Source organism: Cinclus cinclus, chromosome 8 (assembly GCF_963662255.1).
Source record: "Cinclus cinclus chromosome 8, bCinCin1.1, whole genome shotgun sequence".
Classification (NCBI taxonomy): Eukaryota; Metazoa; Chordata; class Aves; order Passeriformes; family Cinclidae; genus Cinclus; species Cinclus cinclus.
The window spans coordinates 12,057,513-12,073,282 of NC_085053.1; the positions used below are offsets into that span (position 1 = coordinate 12,057,513).

The 15,770-nt window shown below is 44.1% G+C and overlaps 1 protein-coding gene across 2 annotated transcripts; it reads right to left on the minus strand.

The window, feature by feature from the left end:
* Positions 1-80: 80 nt before the first annotated feature.
* On the minus strand, positions 81-14,041 carry MFSD14A (major facilitator superfamily domain containing 14A). Of its 2 annotated transcripts, XM_062497352.1 has the most exons (12): positions 13,903-14,041; positions 8,694-8,789; positions 7,544-7,606; positions 6,841-6,968; positions 5,652-5,766; positions 4,349-4,567; positions 3,958-4,071; positions 3,421-3,492; positions 2,851-2,963; positions 2,636-2,733; positions 1,963-2,126; positions 81-1,399 (listed from the first exon to the last, which is right to left on the minus strand). In XM_062497352.1, the coding sequence occupies exons 1-12, from the start codon at positions 13,987-13,989 to the stop codon at positions 1,193-1,195; spliced, it is 1,476 nt and encodes a 491-aa protein (XP_062353336.1). In that variant the 5' UTR covers positions 13,990-14,041; the 3' UTR covers positions 81-1,192. The 2 variants fall into 2 exon arrangements, with proteins under 2 accessions (XP_062353336.1, XP_062353337.1); XM_062497353.1 differs by lacking the exon at positions 8,694-8,789.
* Positions 14,042-15,770: the final 1,729 nt, after the last annotated feature.

Genomic DNA, 15,770 nt, shown 5'->3' on the forward strand with positions numbered 1-15,770 from the left:
CAAGTATAACACACATGCACCTACTGAACTTCACTTAAGGTTTGAAGAGACATTCGCAATTATTTAAAAATTCATTAAAATATTCAACTTTATTAACAGTATATTTACATTTTTTCCTGCTCTTGGTCAACCATGGTGAATGTTCAAAGGTAAAAAAGCATTAAGCAATAACCACAAGATGAAAACATTTTAAACCTATACAATACTTTTTACACAATTTTATACAAAGGAACACTTAAATAATACAACTGGACACAAAAATATACACTTTTAGAGAAATTCACATCAGTAATTGTATAAAGCTCTCTTCTGTACTAAGGGTCCTGAAAATTTAGGACTAAAACTTTAGCTCTGTAATGCAAAAGGGTTCTTGTGACAGTCCTCAAAGGCCACTATATAGCACATGGACAGATTCAAGGCTATCAGCTTATAGAGTTCAGTCTGTGTATTCAAGTTTTGAGGTCCTTTATGATTACGCAAACATCAGAAACGAGTGGTTTAATAAACAGTACAGAGGAAAGCAGAGGTTTAGAGCCCGTATTAAAAGCTGTAGGCCCAAAACACCCACTTCATATTTCAACAAGGGTTTGATAGGACCATTTCTTCAAAAATAGAAAGAGTAAATGCACTTACATAAAAATAACTTTTACTGTTCAGCAAGCGTGCTCGTGTGATTTTTATATTAGTACAAACTTAAAAAAAAAAACAACCTGCCATGTGACTTTTAAAAGAAATGATACCAATTCACCTCCCTACTTAAGTACATTTATATTAAGGCTTTGTCAGCTGACCCAAGATTTTACAACATTAAAACAAATGGGTCTACATGGATGCCAGTCTGTCTCATTGAGACGTAGCATGACTAGAATTAAAGCTCACCACCGTAAGGAAACAGAAGGACACATGCTCATGCCTTGACTCTATTGTTTGTCTCTGAACTAGAATGTAAAGTTTAGCAGTAACAGTATTTCATGGCAAGAGACAAGTATGTAACAGTTTGTTTATAAAAGCAAATAAGTTTTTAGTTCAATGGCAACATCTTTGGAGAAAGTTCCTGTTTCAATTCCTACAGATTTCATGCAGAAAGATGCTTCTTAAGATTACCTTAAGAAATTACATTTTGATGGGAGTTGGAATGTGTATCCCAAACTGCTGATGAAAGAGGAGTCCAAACGGTCCTCCTGGACTTTTGTCATACATTTGTATCTTGCAGTAATGGTTCTTTCGCTTCACCAGGAGCTTGTGGGCTGTGGGGATGGCCGTGGCTGCCACAGTGTTTCTTCCAGTTGCTGGATCTTACATTTAGGTTTGTGTGTTCAGGAATAAACAAGGCAACAAGTAGTGCCAACAGCACAGAGCACGCTCCAAATAAGAACGGGGGCCCAGGAATGATGGAATTCTGAAAACAACAGCAAAGTGTTAACAAGCCTTTCCACACACATTAACAGCCTACAATTGCTAATTACCCACTTTCCACCTGACACACTGGTGAATACAGAGCAGGCTTTGAGAAGGAATGTGAAAGAGCATTACATTCTAAGATTTAGGACAAGGGAGCACATGATTTTTATTAATGCTTGCCAACTTCCTTTTCTAGTGTAAGTGCTTCCTGCTGCGTTTCCCAAAAAAAATTAATTAAAAAAAAAAAAGCTTGGTAAAAAGACAACAAAACAACATTCACCATTGCTATCTGTCCATCCTTCCCTCAAGGTATTCTCCTCACAAGGGTCACAAGTTGTCTATGACTGTTAGCTGTAGCTATTTGAAAATTAAACTAGTGCATGCAATTAAAATGATCACTTAAACAACCATCCCCTAGAGGGACTTGGAAACCTTCTTCTACACCCTGCATTTACAGTCAGTGTAACCCAATGTAGCACAGCATCCAACTGGAGAACTGGTAAGCACAGGAGCCCTTCCTAACTTCTTCCTTTGGAAGCAGTAAATACAAAAGAGATGTACCTGCTGTAAATGGTACTGTGCAACCACACTACCTCCTGACGATGATTCGGGCATGGGCAGTTCATTCAATTCCACGTGAAATATATAGAATATAAAACCATAAAGCGCTGGTCCCAAACCATTACACAGCCCTCGAATTCCTGTAATCATCCCTTGAACAACACCTGGGAAAAGTAAAAGACATCTATCTGTAGTTACACAATGACTATTGGCTTCAAACTGATGCAAGCAGGAAAGCTCTAAATGGTGTTGCACTATGGGTAGCAGTAAGCAAGGGGCACCAAGAGGCTGTCATTATCAGATGTTTCAGTGGTTTTTCCATCTGCCTCTAGCAGAGGGCAGTGCCTGCCATGCTAGTTCAGAGGCCAGGATATGGACACCATCCCTGCTGTCACTGTCTCACATAGGAGAGAGACACTGCGTGTCACAGTGAGGAACAGTGCATTGAGTTTGTGGAACATTTTGTTACTGCGGGGCCTCGTTGAGTTTTCCCTCTGCAGCAGAAGCATGTGGTACACACACAGTGCAACTTCCAAGCAAACTGCATTTAACGTGGTGCCCTAAGCTCAGGTATCTGGGCTGCCCTGGCCTACAAGCACTAAGCCCAGAGCCCAGTGTATCTGTCTGCACAGTATTCCTGAACTAGAATTCCGAGAAGCAGGAGCAAACCTACCCTGCTGGTCAGCATCAGCAGTTCGTGAGACCAGGGCGCTGACGGCGGGGAAAGTGATGCTGGACATGGCGGCCACGGCGCCGGCTGCCCACATCATCCTGCAGAAGAGCAGAACACTGCAGTGACTGCTCTGGGCTGCAGCTCCGCCCTGGGAGCACTCGCCCCCTCCGGAGGAGCAGCCCTGCGTCAGCCCCAGCAAAGTGAAATGTGCCTACCATGGCTCCGACCCAAAGCCGTACCAAGCCAGCTGCAGGATTTGGAAGCCCAGGCCCAGCAGGATGGTGTTCTTGTTTCCAATGGACCGCATCAGTAAACTCAACACTATTGTCTAACAGAGAGGGCAAAAGTAACATGTCACAAAAATAATGTCTTACTCTAAATGCAAACTGCTGAGTTAATGAATTAAGCAACAAAAAAACCCTGAAAATTTTATTCTCAGTGTCAAATACATGCAGAAATATTAGTGTTCTTCAAAAGCAGTATTTGCCTCTACCAAAAAAAAAAAAAAAAAAAAAAAAAGGCAAGCAGTCATTTAGCAAGTAATATGATCAAACCATCACCCCTTCTTTGATGCATAAAGGATTTCATTTTCCCTTAATGGACCAAACACCTGTTGTTAAGTGTTTTCATCCAAGTTAAGAGTCTTGACCAATTTTTAGGGACTTAGAAAAAAACAGACAGAGAAAAGCTGAGTTACATTTATGGAAGCACAGTGTTCTCCATTCTCCACAGTGCTTCCTTATTTTCAGCTTGCCAAATCAATGACATACAGAGCAGTAACTCACCTGTGCAATAATGGAAAGAATCCCAAGGACTGCTATAAATGCTGCAACACTTTCAGATGAAAATCCCATTATCTATATTAAAAAAAGGCAATCTGATTATTAGCCATAAACCATGTGTCAAGATGTCACAAACCCCAGTGAGGGAACACACAATGCAGAAGACCAGTATTACTCAGCTCCTCATCTTTTTTCCATTACATCAAACAAGAAATGAAAATAAAAGGGGAGAAATAAAAACCAATTAAGTTGTTCCCTCAAAAAATAACACCAGTTTAACATACTGAACCCTGTAGTCCAAGAATAATGCAAATAATTACAAAATACAAGAAACTGTTTTACAACCCATTCATCACTCCCCTCTCTTTTTGCTTGTCTAAAAGAGAAAAACAGAACAACAAGGGGATTTAAATCAGTTGTTGGGAGCTTCTAAATTCCATGAGTTATTTGTATTTTCCATATTAGTTCAGTAATACTGAAAACTTTCTTAAACCCTGTACATTTACTTTTGTTCAAATTCATACCAAAATGTTACACTACCTGTCTGAGGTACAGGAAGAAGCTGGAATATTGGCCTGCCTCTGGGAGGTAGGAGAGAAAGACTGTTATGCAGATTAGCAGCACAATGGAGTCCTGGCCGACTTTCTTCAGGGACTACGGCAAGAAAAAATAATTATGAAACACTCCACCTTCATTTCCAAAAAGCATCCCTAGCTGGGCTCTGAAAAGCCTGACAATTAATGAAGGTGTTATGCAGCACCACCAAAGCATTCTCTGTATGTTTAGAAGTATCACCAGTGAAGCAAGGTCAAGCTTGAAGAAATTGAAGGCTTTGTTTTTCAAGCCTGAACTATTGTAAATTCAATCTCTTCCCCGTGTCCAAAGCTCAGTATCTACAACTAACAAAATATTCCCTCTTTAAGTAGCTTACTGCAAAGGGGTCGGCCTGTTCCCACGAAATGGGTGCTCCCCAGGACGCTGGCCTCATCTTCTCTGGCAGCGATTCCGGTACAGCAACAAGGATAAAGCAAATGTCCAGCAGTGCTATGGCTGTAGCCAGCACCACCACCAGGCTGTCGCCGTACGCTCGGCCAAGGTAGGCACCGATAGCAGGGCTGGTGACTAAACTTGCTGCAAAAGTTGCTGAAACCTGAAATAAATAACAGCTGGTAAGATTTTCAGTGATGTCCTTCTTTTCAGAATCCTAACCATTAAAATCACATAGTGATTAAAAGCCACCTTTTCCTATGCCCATGTGGTAGCAGCTGTGTATTTTAGACAATCACAATTTTTCAAGAAAAATTTTCTGATAACTGGACAGCATTGTGAGGCTCATAGCACTCTTGCATGTACTGACATAGTTAGGTTTAATTTACTGTAGATTCTGCTGATACCTCTGGGAAGCAATGAGCTGTATTTAATCTTCATATTAGTGAAGTAGGCCATGTCTGTTAAAAATAAAAGCGTATGTATAGAGGGTATATTAAATGCAATATGCCGGTTAATCCAACAGTAGTTGTCAGTTAATCAGCTGGCCTTGTGAAAGATATTAACTTAAAAACTGAAAGAACTTTCCCAACATATCTCAATCCCTGGTGTGTACAGGCACAAAGAAACTATTCAGTTCTGTATCCATTGCTTTCAGCTCTTCATGCTGAATGGTAATGGATTCTGTAACTTAAGCACAACAAATAATTCTGCTAATCCATAATAGCATGAGGCTGTCAAGGCTCCTGGGACCCAGCAGGTTATCAAGAGATAACAGAGAAACAGAGGTGAGTTGTAAGAACTTCTAACAGACAAGTAACAGCTACATTTGTTCTGAACTGCAGCTCAGCAGAGTGACTGGAGACAAGGCAGGGGCAGTCAAGTATCACACATGCAATGGCAGCTCCAGAACAAAAGGTGAGATTTCTGAAAAGATGACAGTAGTACCAGTGTGGGCAACAATGCAGGAATAACAAAAGCTCCTCAAATTCCATCATTAAGACTGAAAACAGCTGTTAAGGTAGACCAGCATGACAGCTTTTAACATGGTCATGTTTTGTTTCATTTAGAAGAAGAATATTCAAGAGATACAAGATTGGATGACAGGAACAATTAAACAGAAAAACCTGACTCCAAATTAAAATCAACTTGCCACAGGAAGGAATGAAAATGCAGCTTTGAAAAGCATTACATACTAAAGGGCTAAGTACTGAATACCAGAGGAAAAGAGCCCAAACAATACATACCAAACCATAGGCCATGCTCCTCTCATGTTCTTGGGTTATATCTGCTACATATGCAAAAACTACAGAAAACGTCACCGCAAAAACTCCAGACACTGATATTACAGCAAAGTACCACCTAAGAACAGGATAAAAAAAATTAGAACAGCTGAACAGAAACAAAAAGTCTATTCAATCCAAGTACAGTTAAACAGTAAGCCACCTTGTCCAACTTATTCTGACAATTTACTGAGATCATCTTGGATAAAGCCAGTGTGACTGTGTGTTGACAGAATTGTGTAACTCCTATGTGCACCAAGTACAAGCAGCATGGTTTTGTAAAATTTACAAAAAGCTGCTGTGGTTAAGTACTACTCAGAAACAAGGTGCTCAGCTAATCAACTTAACTGGTCTATAACCCAAAGCAAATTAGGAACCTCAGTATTTTGAGAGCCTGGTCATTGAAAGGCCTCCACATTAGCCGTACCTTTACGCTGTAGACACTAGCACTTGCCATTTGAAACCTTAATGTACACTTAGAAAACAAGCTCCTTCTGAAGAGGATGAGCAGCCTGTATGCCCAGAGAGGAAATGGGAAAGGCTGATGGAGCTGCCTGAGCAGCTGGCACTGGCCTGTGTCAGTGCAGGCTGTGCCACTGCTGCTCCACCCTCGGGAACAGCAGGGGTTGGCAGCAAGTCCAGGGCTCTGACTCCTGCCCTCCCTGGGCAGTGTTCCAGCCAGTTAACAGGTCAGTAAGGTGCACACAGCATGAAAGCCAGTCAATTCAGAAACTGAGAAACAAAAGTGTAAAAGTGTTGCAACGCTCTAGGTAACAAATGGTTTCCTCATGCACCTGCATTAGGTAAGGTTTTGATTTCAGTGTTGCTGGCTGGTATCTGAGTGAGAACTGTGGCCACAATCCAGACCTGCACATTTCACTGGACAGCATTCTCCAGCTTAGGCAGATATGCTGGACACAGGGCTTACAGCACACAGATCAAAATCAGCAGCTACTGAAATTCTGACCAAGGCCTTTGGCTGCATGACAGCTGCTTCAGGTTGACTGTTCCCCCAGCTTTGCACAGAAATAATACAAAAGCCTCAACCTTCCATGAAGCACAAACAGCATTTTATCAACAATGCTACACACATAAGCATTAAATAGCAACCTTGAAAAACAACAGCCAAAGTGGCATGAAACAATTTACTAACCATGGGCTGATCTTCATTAGTGGTATTGGTGCACAGGTGAAAAATACAGTTAGCAGCAAGAAGGACTTTCGTCCCCACACATCAGACAGGGCACCTATGAGTGGGGCACTGAGGAACGACAATAAGCCCTAAGAGAAACAAAACATCTGAAGTCAGAACTAAGAGGTCAGACTCATGACAGCTGGCAACAACACAGTCTGAGAGCAGCCCGGGCTCTGGTTTCATTCAATCCAATGGCTACAGTGCAATGCACCAAAGGCAATGTGGCCAAGCATCACAGACCTGCTATCCCATGTCTGGCTACATAGAACTTGAGATCTGTTATCTCAGAGCTACACAGAAGTCAAAATGCAGATGATCCACTCATACAAGCAGTTTCATGAACCGTGATTGACAGTCTGTCTACTGGAGCAACAGACTCCAAGTGAAAAATTACCCACTTTTAGCACCATATGCATCATTTGGGATTAAGCAACTACCTTTATTTGCTAAACTCAAACAGTAGATACAGACCAAGCAATACCTTACTAAAAGCAAAAAGATGCACATTTGCATTTTCAGCAGTTATTTATTCCCATTTTATTTATACTGTGAAAGCCATACTGAAAAACCTCTTGACTCTTTCTCTCAGTTGGCAGTTATTTCTGTATTCCTCCCACCATTCACTTTAAAATGTACTTGTGATTAACTTCTGTCAACTTACCTTTACTCCTTGAATTAGACCATTCATTAGAAATGTATGTTTCGGGAAGGTTTCATGCAAAACCTGAAGAGGAAATACAAAAATAGTCATTTACACAATATGAACCTCAAATACTGCTCATGATACATCCAGTTTTATGATGCACAGCAGGTTTTTTTCTTTTTATTTTCATAGAATAGAGAGGAAAAAATAGAAGAAAAAAGGGCAAACCACAGATAATGTGACTAATCTTTAATTTGTATAGAAGGCATTTTGAGATTTCAGTGCCTGAAAAATAAATAAACCACACAGAACCTAGAAAATTATCTCTGACCAGATTATCCAAATGCTACTGTGTCATCTGTTGGAGACTGGGGAGAGAGAGAGGAGACATCACCATGCTGAAGTGCCTCTCAGTTTGGTGAGCAGAATCCAGAAATGCAGCTGTCTTAGTCTGATTTGTGTATAGATGAGAGGGATTCCATTCAATGACAATGTGCAGTTCCTACCCAAGAGACTTCTGTTGATGGGTAACATCAGCTTTCAGAGCAGCACCAACACTGCTTTTAAAGTAGAGTTGGCTTGGGAGATTTTTAATCCTTCGCTCCTTTTGTCATCATGTACCACTCACAAATCCAAATTAAAAGCAACCAACTACATGAGAAAGTGCCTTGGTACAAACACATTGGTATGACTGTTTCACTAATCACATGGATGCTTTGACTGGTATAACAGGGTCTGTTGTTCTGAAGCTTCTGCTTAAAACACAGCCTGGTCAGCAAAGACATCCCTGCCTACACACATGCTTGCATATTGTTACCACATTTCACGTGTATTTTTGTCCTTACATTTGTAATATGCCAATGTTTTATGGCATCTTGAAAGGAAAGATAATTTCGTTACCACCTTGCTGGTTTCATCAAACTATTCACATGTAAGCCTGAGTATTAGCAGACTTGCACGTGAACAGCGGTGCCATACCATCACACTGCTATAATGAAATAAACAAAATTTCTCATACCATCTAAAAAAGCAGAATTTTTCACTTGCACAACAGAGCAGCTCAGTGATCTGTAGTTTTAATTTCATGTAATTCAGAAGATGCTCAGTGCCTTTGCAGTCATTGTCCGACCTCCCATATAGCAAGAAAAAGCTCCTGAGGATCACCTACCACTAGTGTGGGAGCTGTCAGGAGTCCCCAAGCAAAAAACTCCAAGAAGATCACAATAACAGCATGGTAGACACTGGGTGAACCTATTCCTTGAGGCTGAAATAGGAGAAAAGACAGGTGATTAAAACATCTGATTATCTATCAGAGGCATAAGAAATGCATCTGAACACTATAAACAGAATGATTAATAACAAAACAGGACTCAAAACTTGGGAATAGTTACCCAACTAACTGGTATAGAATGAAACTCCTTTTTTTAACCCTTTGATGCTAATGTCCTGAAGTGTCCTACTCTTATTCTGCAGAATCCTTCACTGCCATCTCAAAAAATAAACCACTTACACTGCCAATCTGGGAAACAAGGATGCTACAGGAAAAACAGACTTTTCTTCAGACAACTAGTCTGTTTTCCTTGAGAAAAGTGCTTAAGTCTACACAAAGCCACACGGACCATCTATCCCCAAGTCTCATTATCCAGTCTATCCAACAGCTCTTCTGTTACTAGAAGGCACCACTGCAAAACATAGTTCTAGAACTAAAAAAATGAACACCAGAAGCAAATCTCAGGAACAGCACTGATCACTTCCGAAATACTGAGTGCAGGCCTATCAGTTACAGTGTGCTTCTAATGCAGGAAGAGACGCAGACAAAAGAGTTGACAAAAGGAACTTGAAATTCCTCCGTGGTTTCACAGAATCAGAAGTAGCTTTTGAAGAGAACAAAAAGCATGGGTGGGAAAACCTGCTCATCTCCTAGTCTCTGTAAATGCTGTCAAACAACATAGCACAGTCCAACATTTGCAAATTAAGGATAGGGTTCACTAATTATTCTCATATGAAAGCAGTATGAATAACTCCTCAGAAATCTCATATGCATTCTTGCAACTTAGAAGTGCTACCTTATCATCTACTTTGCCAGTTTTGTGCAAAGGTGAGTTACTTACAGAGTGGCCCTGATGTGATCAGACCTGGCATTTACACTGAGCACACACACACACACAAGCTAAGGACCTCAGCTGCTTCCCAAGAAGACTCACTGGGATTTTATCAATGTGTATAATTAGCTGATGGCAGAGTCAATACAAGAGCCTGACTCTTCTCAGAGGTGCCAAGGACTGGAAACACATACTGAAATACAAGAAATTATACCTGAACCTCAAAAAAGCAACCCTTCCTGAAAAAGGGTTCTATCAGTGAAGTGTGGAGTTGACATCCTCCAAACCCCACTAGACTCAGCCCTGAGCAAACTGCTCCAGCTGACCCTGTCTGGGGTAAGAAACTGGGGTAGTTGGACTAGTGATGTTGGAGGGGCCTTCCAGCCTCAAATAGTACACAATTTTAAGTTGCAGTTAGGTAATACTGGAGTCTTTATTTTATTAGGAAGCTTATGCAAGTGTTACCTAGCTTTTTTTTTCCAGATTCCATTATTTCCAACATAGAAAAAAAAAAAAGGCTTACTGAACAAATGTAGGAAACACAGAAAATCTCACTGCCTACTCACTCCTATTGCTAGAAAAGATCATAATTTTCAAAAGTAACCATATCAGTCTGTAAAAGGTGAAGTACTGAAGTACCTCAGCACTGTGCTATTTTTCTTTCCCAAGCCCTCTTCAGTAAATACAGACATTCCATACTGATATTTCTGCTATTTTTTCAGCCTACTCTCACAAGGATGTAAATTAACAGTCTTTGTAGGTACAGAGAGTTGTTATAATTATCCTCTCTTCCCACAGTTCCTTTCCCTTTACACCCACAATGCTTATTTTAACTTTGAGTTAAAAAAATTATCCAGCTCTGCACAAACTGCAAGTATCAATTTTAGCTGTTTGACTCAGTCTCCTAAAATCAGGTTCATTCTGACAGCTCCCAGATTCCTGTCACACTGCTGGCTCACGACCCCGGAGGCCTGACAGACAGTGGCGAAGGTGTCACAAACCACCCCACCCCTCCCTCGGGGGTCAAGAGCACCTCCATTCACTCAAAACCCATCTGTGCCCGTGCTGCGTGAGCAGAACTAGAGCAGCAGCTGGTGGGAGCTGGGAACTGCTGCTGACTTTGAGGCCTCAGGTGGGTCACTGCTGCCCTCTGCCATGTCACCCAGCTGGAAGCAACACCAACAGACCTTTCCAACACACTGACAAAAACAAACAGAAGGGGCATTTAGGTCACTACAGTGCAACTTTCCTGCTTTCTTGTTGCTAGTGCTCACTTATCACAGGTACCGTTATTAAAAAAAATAAGCAATTTGGTCACATTTAGAACATCACCTCTATGGCCATTTTTAAAGGTGGTGGTAACTAACAAGTAGCAAGGATGCTTCTGAGGTGAAAGAGCAAGAGAAGAACAAGCACTTACACTGCAGTGTACTAAGACACATTACAAGCATTCAGCACCAGCCTGAGGCACCCTCTGAGCCCACAGGTACAGTGCAGGTGCTGGGTGTCCAGCCCTGCTGCACCCTACAAACCTGCCCCTGTGCTTTCCTAACACAGCATAATGCAATGGCCTAAATGCAACTGAATCAGAAGGCCCTAGACCTGGAGAGCAAAGATACAGAGCCCTTGTGTGAACAAGCTGAAACTGAAATGCTCCCATCAGAATAACAGCAACCCTCCTTTGTTACCAGCAGCCAGAGCAGAGTGTGTTTGTGCCTGGCTAAACCCACACCACAAACAGGGCTCCAAGATTACCTTTTCCTCTGGTTATAGAGAAGATGCATTTAATCAAACACTTTGTACTGTCAGTGATGCCAGTGACAGAAAGCGTACATGCCAGGCAAGTCTAAAAACACACACCTGACAACAACAGAATAACCAGCAAAGCAACAAAGGCATCGTGTGTAAGACCACAGCACAGCTGCTGCTCCTCAGCTGGAAAGGAAAAAGCACCGAATGAAGTCGTGATTGCTAATTCATTTCATGACTGTTTCAAAAATTCACCATCGTACATAAGATGAATACATAAAGGAAGGAAAAATTAAAATAGTTTGGGGAAAAAAAAGTGTTGAAACAGAAGTTGTGGCTGCCCCACCCCGGAAGGCTAGATGGGATTTTGAGCAGCCTGGTCTATGGAAGATGTCCATGCCTATGGCAGGGGGGTTGAAAACAGATGATCTTTAAGGTCTGTTCCAGCCCAAAGCACGTGTGATTCTATTAAAGCCCTTCACTGGTGTTACTGCCTCTCCTTTAGTGAAATATGACAACACATACTTGAGTACAACACACCATTACACAATTTTTCTGTGATAGAGCCACTAAAGCTGCAAATAGAAAAACACAAAAATACCACCATGCACCACCCACTGCCTCGTCAAGGAGATCCATCAGAAACTGCAGTGGGAGGAGAGGCTTTGCAGAAACAATAGGTGGGTTTTCCTTTCTGCTTGTTTGAGGTTCTTGTTTTTTGGTTTCTAAGCAGAAACTCCTTCTGCCTGTGCCACTGCCCCATTAACCATCTGTACATTCTTTCTGGCTCACACAATTTTCTCTGTTGTCAAGCAGTTCCAAAATAAACCAATCAGGCTGGAAAATGCTGGAAAGCGTGCACAAAGATGCTTGATTAATTACTGGTTTGCCAGTGGGAGACACTGAAGACACAGGGGCCGTTTTCAGATACCTGTTTCCCACATGTCACACAGTACGCTGGGTGACAAACGAAGCAGCTGAGGACAATAAGCACTGAATGCCAACTTAACATTAGAGCAAATATTAAAAAAAATTCCATGCATTAGGTTTCTGCTGTTGGTATAAAGAACACTTATATCGAACTTCATAACTTAAAAATATGTATTTAAAACAAATAAATTCCCGAACATTTATTTGAAGGCAGAAAGTATCACAAGCAGAAGTTTTTGTTGCCAACAACAATCTACATACTTTCATCTAACAGTTATGGCTCATTTTTCCATGTTTTCCAAAAATTAAATTAATACAGAACTCTCAAGAGTTTGCACTCGGCTTTTGAAGCTGGTGGGAGGCACTGAATAATGTACTACAAGTATCACTGAATGCAGTTAATTGCAACATACTTTCTCCTCTCTTGGCGAAAGGAAGTTAAAGATGAGAGATTAGGAATACTTGGAAGCACACTGTATCTTAATCAATGATACTCCAGAGAGAAATTAGGAAGAAGCATGTCCCCTGAGTAACAACATTTAGTCGGCTTATACTGCTCATACAAGGTAATCTCATACATTTCTATCTTTACAAACAGCAGGAACGCATCCTGGTAAACATCAACGATCATTACCAGAATTTGTTTTGCTTCCTAACACTTCAGTAATCCAGCCAGTTGGCCACTTCGATGAACAAGTATAGTGACTCTGACGCCCATCTCTTCTCCATTATTGTTCCAAAGAGACAAACTGAAGGGCCATCAGCAATTTAGTCTGTCAGAATGTGTCTTTACTTGAAATAATGGCACTGTATTTAGAACAAGGCACATCGAAGCTACAGCGTTACACAGTGAAAAAAAAAAGATCCAGAGGCAGTGATATATTGGAAGTAATGGCACTCATCAGTATAAAAAACAAACAACCAGAACATAAAACCCACCCAAATGAAACTACCTCCAAGCTCCAGCAACCAAACACTTAGCAGCTTCCTTTCTTCCAAATGTATGTATTTACACAAAGCAAAACAGCGAGCAGAACTGCAAAACCTTTCTTCCAGCACCCTTTGCGGAACTGCTCGGGCGCTGGCGTCTGTCCCCCTCGCGGGCCCGTTCTGTCTGAGCACGGGCACCGCGGGGAAGCGGCCCCTGGCCCAGACCCCGGCCCCGGGCTGTCCCCGCTCACGGGAGCCGCGCTCGGCGAGGGCAGGCTCGGACAAGCTCCGCTCACCTCGGGCGGCCCTAACGACCCGCCGCGCCCCAGGCCCAGCGCCTGAGGCCGCACCCGCTCCCGCGACCCAAAACCCGGCCCACACGAGGAACAAGCTGCGTTTACGGGCGGAGCAAACAGCCTGACAGCTCACAGGCGTTCCTCGGACCCCGCGGATACCGGCCCGGGCTGCCGAGCGCGGCCATCGGGGCTGCGGCGGCCGCGAGGGCATCGCGATCGCCACAGGCGCGGCCGGCAAGGCCCGCGGGGCCCACCGACCCCCTCCGGACCGGGCCCTACTCGCCCGCGGCCGGCTCCCGCACCGCCGCGGAGCCCGGGGCCCCCGCAGCCGCCAGCCGTCCCCCGGGCCGCCAGCCGCCCCCGGCCTCACCGTCCCGCCGTCCTTAATGATGATCTTCTTGGCCAGCATGATGCTGCGGTTCACGGCGCGCTTCTTCTTCTTCCCCGCCTGGGTCATTTTACCATCGCACCCCGGGGGCGGCACCAGCGGCCCCTCCCGGCTCCCTTCGGGCCTCGGCTCCCTCCGTCCCTCCGGCGCTGCCGCCGCCGCCACCCCTCACGCGCCCGCCGCCATCTTGCGCAGCCCCACCGCGCGCGCAGCCGGCCCTGCGCATCACGCGATCGCGCTATTGGCCGCGCGCCGCTCACGTGTGCGGGCGCCCCCCCGGCCTGCCCGCGCCTTTGGGAACTGCGGGGCACCGGGAGAGCGAGGCAGGCAGGCAGGCAGGCAGGCAGGCAGGCAGGCAGGCAGGCAGGCAGGCAGGCAGGCAGGCAGGCAGGCAGGCAGGCAGGCAGGCAGGCAGGCAGGCAGGCAGGCAGGCAGGCAGGCAGGCAGGCAGGCAGGCAGGCAGGCAGGCAGGCAGGCAGGCAGGCAGGCAGGCAGGCAGGCAGGCAGGCAGGCAGGCAGGCAGGCAGGCAGGCAGGCAGGCAGGCAGGCAGGCAGGCGCCGCAGCCGAACACCCACAGCCTGACACCGCCACGGGCTAAAGCGCCGAGCGCGGCCCCGCGGCAGCCTCAGCTTCTCATCCGGTCCCCCGAGCATCATCCGTCCCTCCCACCCGAATCAAAACACCCGGCCCCGTTTCCTCCCTCCCGGAGCTGCTGAGGCGCCCGGTAAAAAGGAGCAAAGGAAGCCAGTTCGTACGGGATGTATCTGGCATTTCTAGAGCCAGAGTACACAAACACAGATATAATCCATCCTAAAGATCCAGCTTGGAGACACTCTTCTTTCCTACTATCAAATTTTAAACTTAGTTCATGAAAGCTCCATCACCTTTAAACGAGCAGGCCATCCCAGGTTCTGATTTACCACAGCACCTGCAAGTAACAACAGGGGTCAGCTTGGCATGCCAATGAGCGGATAAAATATTTTAGAAACATGTTGCTGGCATTATTAGATTTTCTGTGGCTTACACATTTATCCACTGTTGATGTCTGGCATCACTAAGGAGCAACAACTGTCCATGTTACATTCACGATACAGACACAAGTTTCCATGGCTGTATCAGTGTGGCAGTCTGTTCTCTGTTCTTAGTCCTCCATCTTCCAGCTCTCTTGCTGCTTATCTCCATCTCCCCAGCTCCTGTGACATCCCTGCTGCCCCCAAAACCTCAGCTACACGTGAACAGCTTCTTGTCCCTACCAACAGCAGGATTTATCCCTGAAGTACTGACTGGCCCGGCACTGCAGCTCCCACCCCGTTACCAAACGGGTGTCAATCACTCACCACTTAAGGTCTTGTGGGCTTAAGTTAAACCCTTAAGATCAAGCACCTCTTATCTTGTCATAATGCACCTTTTAAGGAATTTAGAACTTGCCGAGGAAGAGCCCTAGTCCGACCAATGAGTCTAGACAAAGACAAGCAGACTCCAGCTCATTAAACAGTGCATCTAGCGGTCTGGGATGTTTGCTATTATCAGTCATTTGTTACAAGTATTAGGGTGTCACATGAAGTATTTGACAATTCTGTCCCACTTCTACTTAAAAAGGAGAGGGGTCCTAAAATGTTGGCATAGTTTCAAGTCTATTCCTCAGCATGCTGTTTGGTGGGAAAGTCACACAGAGACATGTATGTGACATATAAGGGACTCACATAAAAAGTCAACACAACTATAATGTCAGCAAAGTCACTTGGTAACTAGGCTGACGATGGTTTTCTATCCACACCTTCATATTAGACCAACACCTGTTATTGATGCCATTATCTCAAAGTAAATGCATTTAAGTATCAAGTTTGCT